Source organism: Zingiber officinale, chromosome 10B (genome assembly GCF_018446385.1).
Source record: "Zingiber officinale cultivar Zhangliang chromosome 10B, Zo_v1.1, whole genome shotgun sequence".
NCBI classification, from domain to species: Eukaryota; Viridiplantae; Streptophyta; class Magnoliopsida; order Zingiberales; family Zingiberaceae; genus Zingiber; species Zingiber officinale.
In genome coordinates this window covers 31,968,484-31,983,271 of record NC_056005.1, presented here as the reverse complement: position 1 = coordinate 31,983,271, position 14,788 = coordinate 31,968,484, and the positions used below count along the sequence as shown (strand labels likewise).

General features: G+C 35.4%; 2 protein-coding genes across 4 annotated transcripts; one reads left to right on the top strand and one right to left on the bottom strand.

The window, feature by feature from the left end:
- Positions 1-250: 250 nt before the first annotated feature.
- Positions 251-9,211, top strand: LOC122029979 (vacuolar protein sorting-associated protein 36-like). The gene is made up of 8 exons (XM_042589122.1): positions 251-971; positions 6,182-6,382; positions 6,948-7,041; positions 7,115-7,172; positions 7,366-7,435; positions 7,800-7,935; positions 8,014-8,098; positions 8,792-9,211. Exons 1-8 carry the CDS (start codon positions 357-359, stop codon positions 8,847-8,849), a joined length of 1,317 nt encoding a protein of 438 aa, XP_042445056.1. The 5' UTR covers positions 251-356; the 3' UTR covers positions 8,850-9,211.
- A 1,142-nt stretch (positions 9,212-10,353) lies between these two features.
- Positions 10,354-13,627, bottom strand: LOC122030320 (SUN domain-containing protein 1-like). 3 transcript variants are annotated; one of them, XM_042589523.1, is made up of 4 exons: positions 13,508-13,608; positions 11,827-12,939; positions 10,868-11,003; positions 10,354-10,752 (listed from the first exon to the last, which is right to left on the bottom strand). In XM_042589523.1, the coding sequence occupies exons 2-4, from the start codon at positions 12,889-12,891 to the stop codon at positions 10,724-10,726; spliced, it is 1,230 nt and encodes a 409-aa protein (XP_042445457.1). In that variant the 5' UTR covers positions 12,892-12,939; positions 13,508-13,608; the 3' UTR covers positions 10,354-10,723. The 3 variants fall into 3 exon arrangements, with proteins under 3 accessions (XP_042445457.1, XP_042445456.1, XP_042445455.1); XM_042589522.1 differs by having other exon boundaries at positions 10,354-11,003; positions 11,827-12,918; positions 13,508-13,627; XM_042589521.1 differs by having other exon boundaries at positions 10,354-11,003.
- Positions 13,628-14,788: the final 1,161 nt, after the last annotated feature.

Sequence of the window (14,788 nt, the reverse complement as noted above, 5' to 3'; positions counted from 1 at the left end):
GATAAATATGAAGCTATAAAATAGGTATTAGATACTTGATTTAGTAATTTTAAAAGTAGGATTTGTGATTTAGGTATTTAACAAAGTTAACTACATGACTCAGTAAGCAAAAATTAGATTATTTAAAAATTATATATATATATTTTTAATAAAATTGTTGCTTCTTTCGACTTTCTTTAGATAATATAGACTTTGACAGTATTGAAATCTTGATGGATATTTATAAAAAGTAGCTAAATTTCATGGCATTTTAAAATTTCTCAAAAAAAAAAAAAAAATCGAAACACCGAAGGCGATCTCCAACTCCGATCGTCTCGGGATTTAGGAATACCACCTTCGCGCCGGCCGTCGCTGAAATGGCGGTTAATTGGCTGCCTCCGGTATCACTCACCGCCTCCGGCCGCCCGGTCTTCGTCCCTGGCGAGGTCGAGCGCTGCCTCCTCCCCGCCGTCGACCTCGAGCCCGGGGAGAACCCCTCCCTCTCTCCTCTCCTCTCTGGACTCCTCGTCCTCACTTCCCACCGCCTCCTATGGATTGACGAGACCTCCTCCTCTGGATTTGCTCTCCCCTTCGCTGCCGTCGTCCACGCCTACCCCCCTAAGAAGTCCATCCGCAGCATGTTCGCTAGCCCCAGGATCCGCATCCAGGTCTCGGCGTCGCCTGATGGGAGGGTAGTCGCGGGCGGCACTCGTTCCGAGATGATTACAGTGGTGCTGAGAGGGAAGAACGATCCTGATGTGTTCTACGGCCGGCTATTGGAGGTGCTGCGATCGAGGCAGTGGGAAGTTTCAGTGGAGGCGGAAAAGAGGGATTTGGAATCAGTATCGGCGGGAACTTCGACCACCACAGCGGCGGCTAGGGTGAGAATGCCAGTGGTCGGGGTATCAGGGATTTTGAGAAAAGAGCAAGAATTGTGGGAGAGCACAGATAAAAGCTTACAGGAGGCCTTCCAGGATCTCAACGCTCTGATGGTTATTTCTTACTCTCTCTTTATATATATATATCAACCACTATTGCTTGCTCAACAATATTGCAGTAGTTATTTTTTGTCAATTTGAAGTACAACAAAATCTTATGTTTTCAATCTTTAGCAACTGCACTGATGTGAGATTATCTGGCAGCAGGAGAATGCCTTTGCTCGTATTTGTTACTTGTTGATGCATCGTATGGACACTAACCGTTACTCATTCTTGCTATGCTTGTTAATAAACTCTTTCCTTTAACGTTCTGTTGAAATCAAATATTGCATCTTTGGAATTTGATATCACACTGACTTCAAGCCATCCACTATGCTTCTACCTCTTCTAGTTGAATGTCAGTCACGAGTACAGATTCCTGACAACCCTGATTGGTCTGCACATCCCTCCCTCCAATGCTCACGTCTGATCCAAATCTCAATAAGTATTTTGTTGAACTTAAGATTACCCATGGAATCTAGATTTCTATTTGTAGCATTTCCCCTATAATTGACTTGCTGTGTTTGTCAGAATCTATGCCAGTTGGTTAGTTACGTGAATGATTCTCAAATGATACTGTTAGTATTTTGTAAGATAGTTGGCACCTATTTGTGGCAGGTATCTGTTCTTTGCCTCCTTTGTTTCCATCCATAACTCAGTTTTGATCTCTACATCCACACAGCTTGATCTTCTGCAACTTTACATAGTCCAACATGATTCCTAATCTACATAAACTGATCCAGTCTGTTCTATACCAATACTCTGACCTAATATACCAATAAATACAGTGATATCCAGTCTCCTTATCTGCATAGTTCACTTTAGTCTCCCAATTCAAAGAGTTTGATCCAATATCCTGATCTGAAATCGGGACAAAGCAATCCTATACCCATGTGGATTTTCCAATCTGCATCTTTGTCAAATATTGCTATGAATGGTTTATTTCTCTCACTGTTTGATAACTCTGATTGTTTCCTTGATAAGAGCTCATGTTGTACTTCTTGAAAATCTTCAAGCATAGTTTTAGGACCAAATATGACAAAAGAACAACTCAGAGCTGTTAGAGGATAACAACAAACTGCAGGTTCAATTCATGAAACAGAATAAGAGGAAAATGGTAAATGGAGGAAAAAAATACCGTGAACATGTAGAATCAGAAGAGATACAGTCTTGTCTGTCTAAAGGATGTTTACTTTAGTTCATCTAAGATATTTTAGGTGATATTCTAGTCTATACAACTACTATCCAACACTATTTTTTAAAGTCTTACAAGAGGTCAAATGCAACAAAGGAACCATTTCAGGTTCCCTTTTGTTATATATTTCTACTAACACGTCGTCAACATGCATTTTGATGTTGTTGTAGGGTTGCCGAATCATCATTTTAAGGGAAACTTACTATTTATTTCCTTCAATTATGATCACTAAATTATGAACTAACTTAAATACAATTTTTTTCCCTTATAAGGAAGATTGGTTGAGCATGAAGACTAAGTTTACATCTATTTTATTTTTTACTGAAGAAAGCGAGTATCTTGTCAAATTGTACAGAGACTTGCTATGCTATCTATTGATTACTTCCACAATTTGCCCCTTCCTAAGATACTTCTCCCAGACCAAAAAAAACACTTGTATACTCATGAAAAGCACCATGTTAACTCTTGTATACTCCGCATTCTCTTAACTCTTCTATACTCCACTTTCTCTTAAGTCCAGAAACAATATCAAATCCATATTCTTGTAGATGCTGTAACACCCCACCCTCCTCACTACTGGTCTGAGAGGGCGGAGGGCTACTGGACTACTAACTTTACTTAACTATCCTTGTTCACATGTTGATAAAAATTCTTAAAACTCTCGGAGAACTCAAAACATACAATTAACTAGCAGCGGAAGACTAAATGACTCATCTAATACATTCTACTCAACTCTTTGTTAATAAATTCTTATGCTAAATCCCAAGGCTTCTATAGTCCAGGCATCACACATCCATCCGCACCTCCTTGTCGCCTTCCTTTACTATAGCTTTTCCTTTCCTTTATCTGCAGTAAGAGGAAATGCATCTATAAGCAAAATTGCTTAGTAAGCGCTATCTAACTCACAAAACTCGAGTATGCATGTAAGCTGAAAGAAATCTAGAAACTGAATGCTCATCTAATAGCAAACGAAACATAGCATACTGAAATACTAAACATGTAAGCAAATCTAAACAACATGTCAGTATATAAGAAAGCTAAACTTGCTGAATTTTAAACTTATGTGAAGCTTATTTCTTTTGTTTGAAAACTTATACTTTAATACTTCAAAATAATAATCAACTTTCTTCTTGGGCCCGACAACTGTACTTGCTATGCGCGCATCCCTAACTAGACCCGAGATAGCTGGTCCCGAATCTAGTAGGGTTACTATTGTAACGACCCGACCCATTTGGCGGTCCATTTGGCGGCCCATTTGGCGACCCTCTGGTCGTCGACCGTCGACCGTCGGTCGTGCCGTTACTACTAGGTTATCTAAACCTAGGGACGACTATGGGAGCCCAACCCAAGGACAACTGAGAGTCCAGCACAGTGCCATAAAAGTACAATACTTGTTATCTTTTAATACTTCTAATATATAATGCCTCGGCATTTTAACGAGCACCTTGTGTGTCAAAATTCCTAAAGTCTTGACTTTGGGATCTACTTAAGGCCTTGGCCTTTTTCTTTCTTTTCTTTATCTTTCTTATACTTGTTAATACTTCTAATAAAAGAATGCTTCTTTAAAAACTGAAATGTTTAAACAAATTCTAACTTTGAAATGCATAAACAAAAATCTACATACTATGCTAATCAAAATTCTGCATACTATTCTAATCAAGATTCTGCATTCTATGCTACACTATTTCTGCATACTATGCAAACATAAATTTTGCACTATAATACTTAACCAAACTGCACTATAATCTTTTTCTTTAAAAACTGCATTATAAGTTCCACCAAAAATCTGCACTATAAACTTTAAAGAAATCTGCACCATAAGCTCTTAAGAAATCTGCACTACAAGCTCTAAAGAAATCTGATCTAAAGAAATCTGCATTTTAAGCTCTAAGAAATCTGCACTACAAGCTTAATTAAAATCTGCACTATAAGTTTACATAAACATCTGCACTATAAGCTTGATTGAAATCTGCACTATAGGCTTAATTAAAATCTGCACCTATAAACTTAATTAAAATTTTCACTATAAGCTTAATTAAAAATCTGCACTATAAGCTTAATTAAAATTTGCACTATAGGCTTAATTAAAATATGCACTATAAGCTTACATAAAAATCTGCATTATAAGTTTAATTAAAATCTGCACTATAGGCTTAATTAAAAATCTGCACTATAAGCTTAATTAAAATCTGCAATATAAGCTCTACATAAAAATCTGCATTATAAGCTTAATTAAAATCTGCACTATAGGCTTAATTAAAAATCTGCACTATAAGCGCTTAATTAAAATCTGCAATATAAGCTCTACATAAAAATCTGCATTATAAGCTTAATTAAAATCTGCACTATAGGCTTAATTAAAAATCTGTACTATAAGCGCTTCTTATGCTTCGAATTCAAGAAGAACAAAGGTCCGAAACTACTCCTACTGCAGGTGAGAAGCACTTACCTTGATTCTTGGACTCACAACCGAACAAAAAGGGCTTCTAGGACCTTGGCCGACCACCGGAGATGATGCCCTAACTCCCTTTCATTTTCTGCCCGAGCTCCGCCATCGTACGCAGAAGAGAAGGAGAGAATGGTTTAAGTCACGGGAAAACAGAGCATCAACTTATCCCTTTTTATAACTTAATATTTCTGTTAACTCTTTAAATAAATTCGCTACCTTTTCTAAACAGACAAATCCAACATCAACTTATCCCTTTTATAATATTCTGTTAACTATCTTAAATAAATTCGCTATCTTTTCTAAACAGACAAATCCAAGATCAACTTATCCCTTTTATAATCCAATATTCTGTTAACTATCTTAAATAAATTCGCTATCTTTTCTAAATAGAAAAATCTATTTGCTCACCTGGTCAGCCGGGTTTTGACCGAGTCAAAGGTCGTGGGTTCAATTCTCGGCTTGGACATTTTTTTGTCAAAACTTCCTTCGTTTAGTAAAAATACCAAACGACCTCCAAAAATTACATAAAAATACTCTAAAAATTTTTAAAAATCTCTAGAATATTTATAAAATATTTCTAAATATTTTTAAGAACTTTTAGAACTCCTAATGAGGAAAATTGGGTCGTTACAGATGCATTCTACTTGTATGGACCCTAAAGTATTACAGAAGCACATTAACATTATAGAATTGCCCATTTCTCGGTTAGGTAAATATTGAATTTGTGTCATTATATTCTTCTATGGATTCCTGGTGCTATGTAGATTCGTGGGCTGATGCGCATATGAGGCATAATTTCTCATTGAGAACCAAGGGTTTAGGAGACAGCACAACAATGCTAGAGGGAAACAGCCCCAGATGCATCAGGAGCCCAACCTACATAGCGAGATTTCCAACCTAATCTGGTTAAGACATGAAGTCTTAAGTCAACTATGATAAACAGTTTCTTAATTTTAAGTGAATTCTTTTGGGGCTCTACTTTTTTGTTTTCTTGCAGAATCACTTATGGTTTTAATTTTTTCCATACTGGTATGTTCACCCTTTTGTTGACCTTGGGATGCAAGCATTTGTCCATGTTTTCTAGGATCACAATCTTGTGAGTTGAGAGCCTAATCTGAAAGTATGCATTTCCTTGCTCTTTTCCCTGGTCCACCGGGAAATGAACTTAACTTGGTTGACAAATATGTTGTACTGCTAAATTTGTGGGCTTTGTAATATTAGAAAGCTACTGAAGACAACCATTATATGAGATGTAAAATACCATTCGGTTTTGCAAGATATCTTGCATTCATGTCATTTATAGCTTCATCTCCATTGCTTTAAAAATTAAGAAATAAATGTGATCAGGCACATATTGAAGAGCTTGAAACACAGATATCCTCAATCTGCTCTACAGTCTACACACTGTCCATTAGAAAAAAGATAAAAAATTCTTCTACTTTAAATTGCTCATATGAATAATCCTTGGTTATTTTGGTGTATAAAATTTAGTTAAATGGTGCAAATGCATATAATCTTTTTCTGAGAATTTTTTCCCCTTGAAGAGATGGCTGAATTATTCAACAATTTGATATTTTGCAGAGTAAGGCTAAGGAAATGGTGCAACTGGCTGAGAAAATGAGGCTGAAGTTATTATCAGGTCCAAGTGCTCAGGGAAACCCTAATGAAGAAGAGATGGGTTCTAAGCAAGACATGCAAGATTGGCTTTTAAGTGTTGGTATTGCATCTCCAGTTACAAAGGAATCGGCTGGTGCTTTGTACCATCAACAACTTGCTCGGGAGGTAACAGTATACTATATTGTCTAATTATAATTAGCATGTCATGTGCTTGCTAGTCCAAATTTTTGTGGGTGCAAACTTGTTTGAATACAATGCCAAAGTTGACTAATGTGTGATTAATAATCAAAGGCTGGGAGAGAGAAATCTTTTTGATTAGTAGGTTTTCTTTTTGATACATTAGTATTAGGTCTCAATCAGTATGTGCCACTCCATGGTATGGTAGTTAATATGGTCCAAGAATGGATCGGTACAACTTGCACCACAAATGATGATCTGTCAATTTATTTTTGAATTTTTTATTTAGGATTGCGTCAAGCGTTATAGATTGTTTTCCTGTCAAAAGACTCAAAACTTCAGCTGGATACCCATCACATTCCAGACCAGTATCTGATGGAGATTCTAAATCTACTGTTTGACTGTGTCAAGAAGTGTTATCTGTCATACTCAATCATATAATAATTTGTAATTTTATTACAGTTAATGTTGGGATAAGACTTGGTTGTTGTTGTTGTTAATGTTGGGACAAGTTGCTTGCTATATAATTTCTAAGATGTCACATGGCTTTTAGCTTGCAGATTTTGTTAAGCTGCCACTTGAGAAGGCTGGAGGAATGATTGCATTGATAGATGTCTATTGTTTATATAATCGTGCTAGAGGAACTGGTATATGTACTAAACTTTTAATATGTTATTCTCAAGCAGCCCATTTTCTGAAGTTAAAATCCTACTTTTCCAGCACTGATTTCACCTGAGGATCTTCTGCAAGCTTGCACCCTTTGGGAGAAATTTGATGTGTATGTTCTATAAAAGCATTCATTTCTTTCAGGTTTTAGTACTGATGGACTAGATTTTCCTATTAGTAACTGTAGGAATTAAGAAACCCTACTCCATCAGATGATTTTTTGCGATCATTATGCTACTTTTGAGTCAGCTGCTATATAATTCTTTTCTTCTGTTCTTTTAACAAACATTTGTTTTTATTAGCAGCTCTGTAATGCTTAGGAAGTTTGATAGTGGTGTAATGGTTATTCAGAATAAAGCTCAGAGGGATGAAGAGGTATAACATGTTTTTTATTCTTTTCTGCTATTCTTTTATGCATATTCAAGCTCTGTAATGCTTAGGAAGTTTGATAGTGGTGTAATTTTTGACTTCTCATGATAGATCCATTCCTTATGCCAATATATATGCTTGATTATCTTGTAATTTGGTATCACTTCATAAGATATTATTTAAAAAAAAAACTTTTCACTTGCTTTATTTATATATTTAAGATGAAGGAACAGAGGTATCCGCCAAGTATGAACAGAGATCTTTCAGCATGAGATCTACAAAATTTTATGAATTAATTTGCTTTTAATATCCTTGTGTGTGTGTGTGTGTGTGTGTGTGTATTCATTCATTGTTTCAATATTACATATAGGTCTTTGCAAGGATAGTTTCCCTTGCACAAAAGCCAGAGGCACTTAGAACAGGAATAAGCCCGAGTGACGCTGCTTTGACCTTAGGAATTGCACCTGCTCTTGCCAAAGAACAACTGCTGACTGCTGAAAGCATAGGTTTGAGAAACTGATATTGTTTTTTATGTTGTTTGTATACTATGAATACTAACATTTACCTGCTTTAAGTGTTTTCAGGCCTTGTATGCAGAGATGTTAGTCCTGATGGCTTCCGTTTTTATATCAACCTCTTCAGGGAGATTGATACAAATGATATTTACTTGTAAGTATAATCTTACTATATTCCAAGAGTATGCCCGAGTGATGAGTGTGTTAGTCTTGAAATCTGTTTCAAATGCCTAGATCTATAGTAACTGACTAGGGAAAGAATGTTGGCAGCAAAAAATTTTAAATTATTCATGTTCAGAGATAATGGAGCATGAAGGCCAAGATTAATGCTGCATGTGTATATAATGGTAAAATTTCAACCTGAATTAATGGCATCAGTATATGGAAGTGGAAAGCATTATACAAACATCTGAGTCATTTGCTGAATTCTGAAGCAGAAAACAGTTCCTCTACCTGAATTAGTTCTGGTAATCTTGAGATGTGATAATTACGAATAACCAATTGTAAACTCCTTGTGCATATATATATATATATATATATATATATATATAAAGAATCACTACAGATTTCAGATCGACAGGGAGATGTCATAGCAGAGCAGGCTCTACTATTATTAACTCTGAGAAACAGATAATACAATGGATAACAAAGATAGACGTTAGCTAAGATTATTAGAAAGAACTAAATTCATAGTAATATCAGTTTTTTTAATGGCCACCACTGTTGATTCTGGAATTTGTTTCGACTAATGATGATAATTTCGAACAGCATTTGAATTGTTGTGCCATTTATTGTCTCAATGGCAGCCTTTCTGATGTTGCATTCAACTTGACACTTGAATTTCCAGGATAAAAAAACCCGGACCTTTTCATGCATGGCTATCTGCCATATCTTTGTCTGGGTAGAGAATGTGGCAATTATCAGAGGCACAAGTGCGACAAGGAGCAGAAGCAGCTTAGCAAAGCTCTTCCTGGTGCACGATTAAGGTACATTGCTTGAGAGGGGATGTCATGAGCATTGTCTAGATTCTCCTTTTTCTATTTAAAGATCAAAGGAAATAACTTTTTGTAGCATGTGCAATATTTGTGCTCTCTCTCTAGATACTTGCATTCATGTTTGCTGTTGGTACGATGTTAGTCTTGGATTTGAATAAAACAGCTTGGCCTGGGACCATCATCTCTGTAGTCATTTAAATGTTCGAGTAAAACAAATTGTCAGCATCAGGTCTGGGGTTTGAATCTCAATATAATTGAGGTAATGTCTCTTTTATGTGTTAGTAGTCATTATTTCCATGACTAGTAGTTGTTCGTGATTTATCTCTTCCATGTTGATATTGAGACGGATTGACAGGGACGTTGGGGGTGAACGTATTCATCTTTTATTATCATTTAAATGGTCGAATACTATGATGTCTGACCTTAATGTTGTATCTCCTTTCATATATTAGGAGAAAGGGGCTAATTAAGACGATGACTTCACATGTTCGAATACCAGAGTTACCAGTATCTTTCGTAGGTATATATCTGACATTTTTTTTTCTTTTTATTTTATCATTATTATTCTTAGGACAATCCTTCCAGAATCTGAAAGCGCAGCAGCTAAGATGCACACCAATCCGCTCTGATTTCTTTTCCCATAAAATGAACTTTTGCAGTTCAAACAATCATTTTTAAGAAGAAAAATAGAATGTTTAACAATAATTGAAAATTTCCTATTTAAATTTATCATTTATAAAAAATAAAAAGAAATGTTATTTTAAAAATAAATGCTTTATCACGTCATTAATTTTTTAAATATGTTAAAAATCTATTATAAGTATTTATTTTTTAACTTTCAGAATTTATTGTTTAAAATAAAATTTTCAAAAATTATAAAACAAATAACACCATAATATCTTGCTCAAAGTAGGTGGGGGTATCTGCCACTTGCTAAAACATTCTTAAGTGCGTGTCACAGTGTGATTAGTTATGCCTAATCAACTCCATTCTGGATCAATTAACGGTTAATTGAGCACGATCCAAACTTCCCCTACATGAGCCCAAGCCTAGGTTGAATTCAGATGAACCTTTTTTTTAAAAAAAAAAAAGTTAATTATTTAATTATTTTTAAAATTAGCAAAATTTAATAAAATATAATTTAAAAAATATTATTGGAAGCAATATGTTTATTAAACGATTAAATATTAATATTTTATATAAAAATATGGTTGCCCAAGCCCAACCCATCCCACAGACCATGCTGGACCTGCTCTCGTGGCAAGCCGAGCCCAATCCTAACCCGGCCCACGTAAGCATATAAAAATATTTAATTTATAAAAATTAAATTCTAATTTTAAAAAATTAGCAAATATATTTTTTAGAATGGACAAACATTTGATTAACAAACCATCCGCGATCGAAAACCCAAGGATTAACCAGCATAACTTGAATATTTGATACCAACTCAAAAATAAATAAATAATAATAAACTGTCCTGTGATATCAAGATGACATTTCCAACAAGTTTTTTTTCCCTTTAGCAGCAGGAAATTTCTTTTTCCTTATTACAAAACTCGTGGAGTTGCGACTTGCGGCTGTTAATCTGCTAGCTATTTTACCACCTTGAGAACCACCAAGTAGAGCCTGTGGAAAGACAATTGCTCGAACCTGACCTAGGAAGAACTGTGCAGTATTTGAGAAAAACATCCACTTCAATGGAACATCGTCATCCATTGTACAAATCCTGAGTTGGCAAAAATGACTCACACTTTAGTACTTCTCTTTGCCTTCAGCTGACACATTTAAGGAAGTGGGCTCAGAACCATGCACCCTAAACCGATAAATACATGTATGAGTTGAGCTCCCATGGTTCGAGGAGAAATCAAGCCGGACAACATTGACAAGTTCTGAAACAGCAGTTTGAATGTAAAATGTCTGCGCATTACTCTTTTCCAGGTTATATGAGAATTCAGCCAGGACGAACTTCTTCTCCGAACCATTCGATGGATCACTGCCAGGCCCTTCAGACCATGCTGTAACTGTGCAATCTTTTGGAGCACTCAACCGATCATAAGCTACCATCTTTGCATTGTGAAATCCAGGTTTGTTAGTTCGCTAGTCAACTAAAAGCATAATAAACCAGAAGGCAATGCAAGAAAGCCAGACAACTTAAGAAAAACACAAGAGAGAACTAAAACATAGGAATAGAGAACATACTTGAACAGAGCAACATAAATATTTTATCAGTTTACATACGCTTTTGCTGATCTGTAAACTTATGTGTTGATGATTCTAAAGGTACAAGAATGAAAACCAAGAGAGAGCTTACTGTACTTAGTGTGATCTGATATAAATATTTTTCTTAATGAAAAAAAAATTGATTTCATCAAATTTATATTTATCAACTATCAAAGATAGTGCAAAGTTAGTAAAAGAGTCAATGGCCCAAAGTTAGTAAAAAAGTCTATGGGCCATGTTGGAGAAAAAAAAGTCAGCTTTTTTAACAGGGCAGGTACCATGTTAAATTGATAGACCAGGGGCGGGGTAGAGTGAGGATAGTTTGAACACAAACCAATATGACCCTACCTTGTTGTCATTCCTAATTCTATCTCCACATGTTTTGCAATTTAATTATAGGAATTACACGCCACAATACAGTTCCACGAGATCATCTTGTCAATCCCACAACTCAAATTAAACTCCCTCTAAGCATGAAACAAGCAAGAATTGAACAGGCTAAACATAATAGGATCTTGTTAGTTTTCTCATATATCATATGCACACTCCATTACTTCTTAGAAGTAAAGGATAACCAATATGAAAAACATAATGCTTTTTCTGATTGGATTCAGATAATTGAATACATGGATATCAGCAAAAGAGGTTGCAGAATAAAAAACATTACCTTGGAGACATGCTCAAGTGTTACTGCCTGTGGGACAATTCCAGTTCTAAGCCTAATCTCGACAAAGCCATTGTTGCCATGCAAAGCAAAGCACTGTCCAGGCTCCCCAAAACTTGGTTCAAGCATTTTCTTAGCATTAGGGTCAGGGTGAACTCGATTGAAGGAATTTCCAAAAGCCAGCCAGCTGCTAGACTTACCAACAAGGTAGGGCTTTGAATGATTAATTACCTTTGCACCCCCAGAAGCCAAAGCATAATCAACCCTTCCTAACCCATCAGCTGCATGCTTCTCAATCTCCTTTTCAACTATCTCTTTAGCAAATTTTCTAATATCATCCAATATTTCATGAGTGCTACCCGAGCATTTTTCTTTGTCTTTAAACTTGTTAGAAAATATCTGTAACTCTTCCTTTGACAAGAATCCCGTGGCTTTTATCTCTGAAAGTGATTTGTCCAAGTCATCAGTTAGAGAGACCAACCACTTCAACTTCTTCTCAGAGAGCAAATCTGTCTCTTCCACGTGCTTATTCAGCTCCTTCTTTGCAACCTCTGCCTCAGTCCCAATTTTTTTGTCAACGACATCTAACTGATCCTGCAACCTTCTTGCAGTGTTTTTCAAGGATGCTTCCACTTCTGTTAACCTGCCATCGCTGTCAAAATCATATAATCCCTTGCTATATTTAATCATATTTCTCCATTTCCATATCAACAAACCAAGCCATAAAATGGCCGCTAATAGCAAGCAAATCTTGAAGAAAAAGCTTAGATAAAATTGCCACTTGGGCTTCTCTGGTTTGGATCTCAATTTCCTATGGCCTGAACCAAGTGCTGAAACAAACAACTCTCTCTTCAATTCTGCCATATGTTTGGATCTATCATGTAACGACTGCACCATAATTTTGTCCTGAAGGTCATTCACAGTATTAGGATTGCTCCCACTAATTCCTCCCCCCTTTAGAGTTTCTGAAGTCAACCTTCTTCTTGGTGCATCAGGTGTAACTTTCAAACCTAAGGGCGATGAAACATTCAGTCTAGGACTTGGAACTGCAGAATTGAATGCAGACATTCCTGTGGTTTAACTCCTATTTGCCTTCTACAAAATGACCAAACATAACTGCAATCTAGTTAAAACAGGGGGAAAAAAGAGACTAAACTATCAGTTCAAATCCGAACAGAAAAATTCTCCATTTTTTTCAGAGGTGTTAAAAAATAAAAAATAAAAATTCAGATCCGTCGCAAAAGTCACTCGGTTTGTCTTTGATCGCTTCACCAAATTTCCAAAAAAGGAGAAAGGTGACAAATTTTTGTTGACATAAACACCAAATGAACTACACATAAATTCAGATAAGCCGTGCATCAACATGCATAATACGCCACATCCAGACAAACAGTGCTTCAATCAGAACAACTCAATCCAAATGACTAAATTGAACATTTTTGTTTGAAAACTCTTGGGAGCGATTCTAAAATCTCAGAATCGAACAATCGCCTTAGTAAGCAATCCACAAAGAGCCTAATTTATTGTAACAATAACATAGAAATATCTGCAGGACAAAACGAAATAAGTGACAAACCACAGTTTTTGAAATTTATTTATTGTTTTGTTGAGAAATCAAGAGAAAAACCGAAACAGAAGGCGGAATCTAAAAGAAAGAAGCAATCGAAAAGGGCAGGAGGCATACCGTGCGTGTTTGACACCAACGGTCCAGGAACCGCTCGATCGCAATCGTAGGGTTTTGGAATAGATCGTTTCCCTTCTTTCCACTTCGATTTCCTCGTTAGAAAAAAAGAGGAAACGGCGGAAGGGCAAAAGCGTCCTGGGCGGGGCACAGGTATCGCTACAAAACAGCGCGCAGGATACGTTAGCCAATAGATTGTTTCTGAAAAATATATTTGCTCCAAAATTAATTTTGGTATATACTTGAAAAATGACATAAGAATTTTCTAAACTAATCCACGCTGCTGCAGGCCCATTTGTTACCCATTGTAAATTTTTTTAGGGTAAAAATAAAAAAATACCCTTTACTCTTATTTTTGTCAAAAAGATATTTTTTTTTAAATATTGAAATAACACTTATAATATTTTTTATCTGAAAATCCTTTATTTCAGTGTTTTAATAGTATGTCTAAATACTTGTGCATTTGAAAATTATGATACATGAAATATTATTAAATTAAAATACTTTTTTTATTAATTTAGTTAAAATTATTCAAATTTAATTAAAGTGTCCCTAATTTAATCTAAATTAACTGTTATAACTTATAACATCTACTATTATAAATTCTTTAATAGTTTAAAGTTGATTTAGTTTAATTTCTTTAATAGTTTTAAGTTGATTAAGTTTAAGTAATGTAATTAAGTTAGTTTTGAGTATTTTTAATGTAATAATGATCTATCCATTATATCTCGATAAATTAGAGTAATTTTATTATGATCATAGTCAGTGGTGTAGTCATATGGGGATGAGGGGTACAATTGATCGCCAACCATCAAACTTATTAAAAAAATTAATATCAAAGTTTCACTGCCATTTTGACTGATTGATTCATACCTCATTGTCAAAAAATTAAAATTTGTTAGGACACGTATGAGTTAGAAGAGTGAATAGCTCGCTTAGCTTCTCCGAACTTGATTTGCAGTGGAAACTTGAAGCGAAGACTCTACAATACTAATTTAATTCCTTTGATTTTACTTGGTAATAACCTCCTTAAGGTGACTAATCTAAGAATTCACTCCTTACACTTACAACTCCACTATAAATGACTCATTCTTGGAAACTTTTCGGAGGTGGGAAAACCTCGTATAAACTCGAACACAAGAATACAACAAGAAGAGCAAAAGCAAATACAAAGGAAATTGAAAATGAATTTACAATAATGAAATTTTGCTTAGCTTGCTATCTCGTTGTTGAAAATGTCTCTCAATCAGTTGGAAATACAACAATACTTCACTTCAAACTTCT

Coding starts and splice junctions, on each gene's coding strand:
- LOC122029979 (XM_042589122.1), top strand. CDS start 357: ATGGCGGTTAATTGGCTGCCTCCGGTATCACTCACCGCCTCCGGCCGC. Junction 7,173..7,365: donor CTTTGGGAGAAATTTGATGT/GTATGTTCTATA, acceptor TTTTATTAGCAG/CTCTGTAATGCTTAGGAAGT. Junction 8,099..8,791: donor GATACAAATGATATTTACTT/GTAAGTATAATC, acceptor TTGAATTTCCAG/GATAAAAAAACCCGGACCTT.
- LOC122030320 (XM_042589522.1), bottom strand. CDS start 12,891: ATGTCTGCATTCAATTCTGCAGTTCCAAGTCCTAGACTGAATGTTTCA. Junction 11,004..11,826: donor CACTTGAGCATGTCTCCAAG/GTAATGTTTTTT, acceptor CACAATGCAAAG/ATGGTAGCTTATGATCGGTT.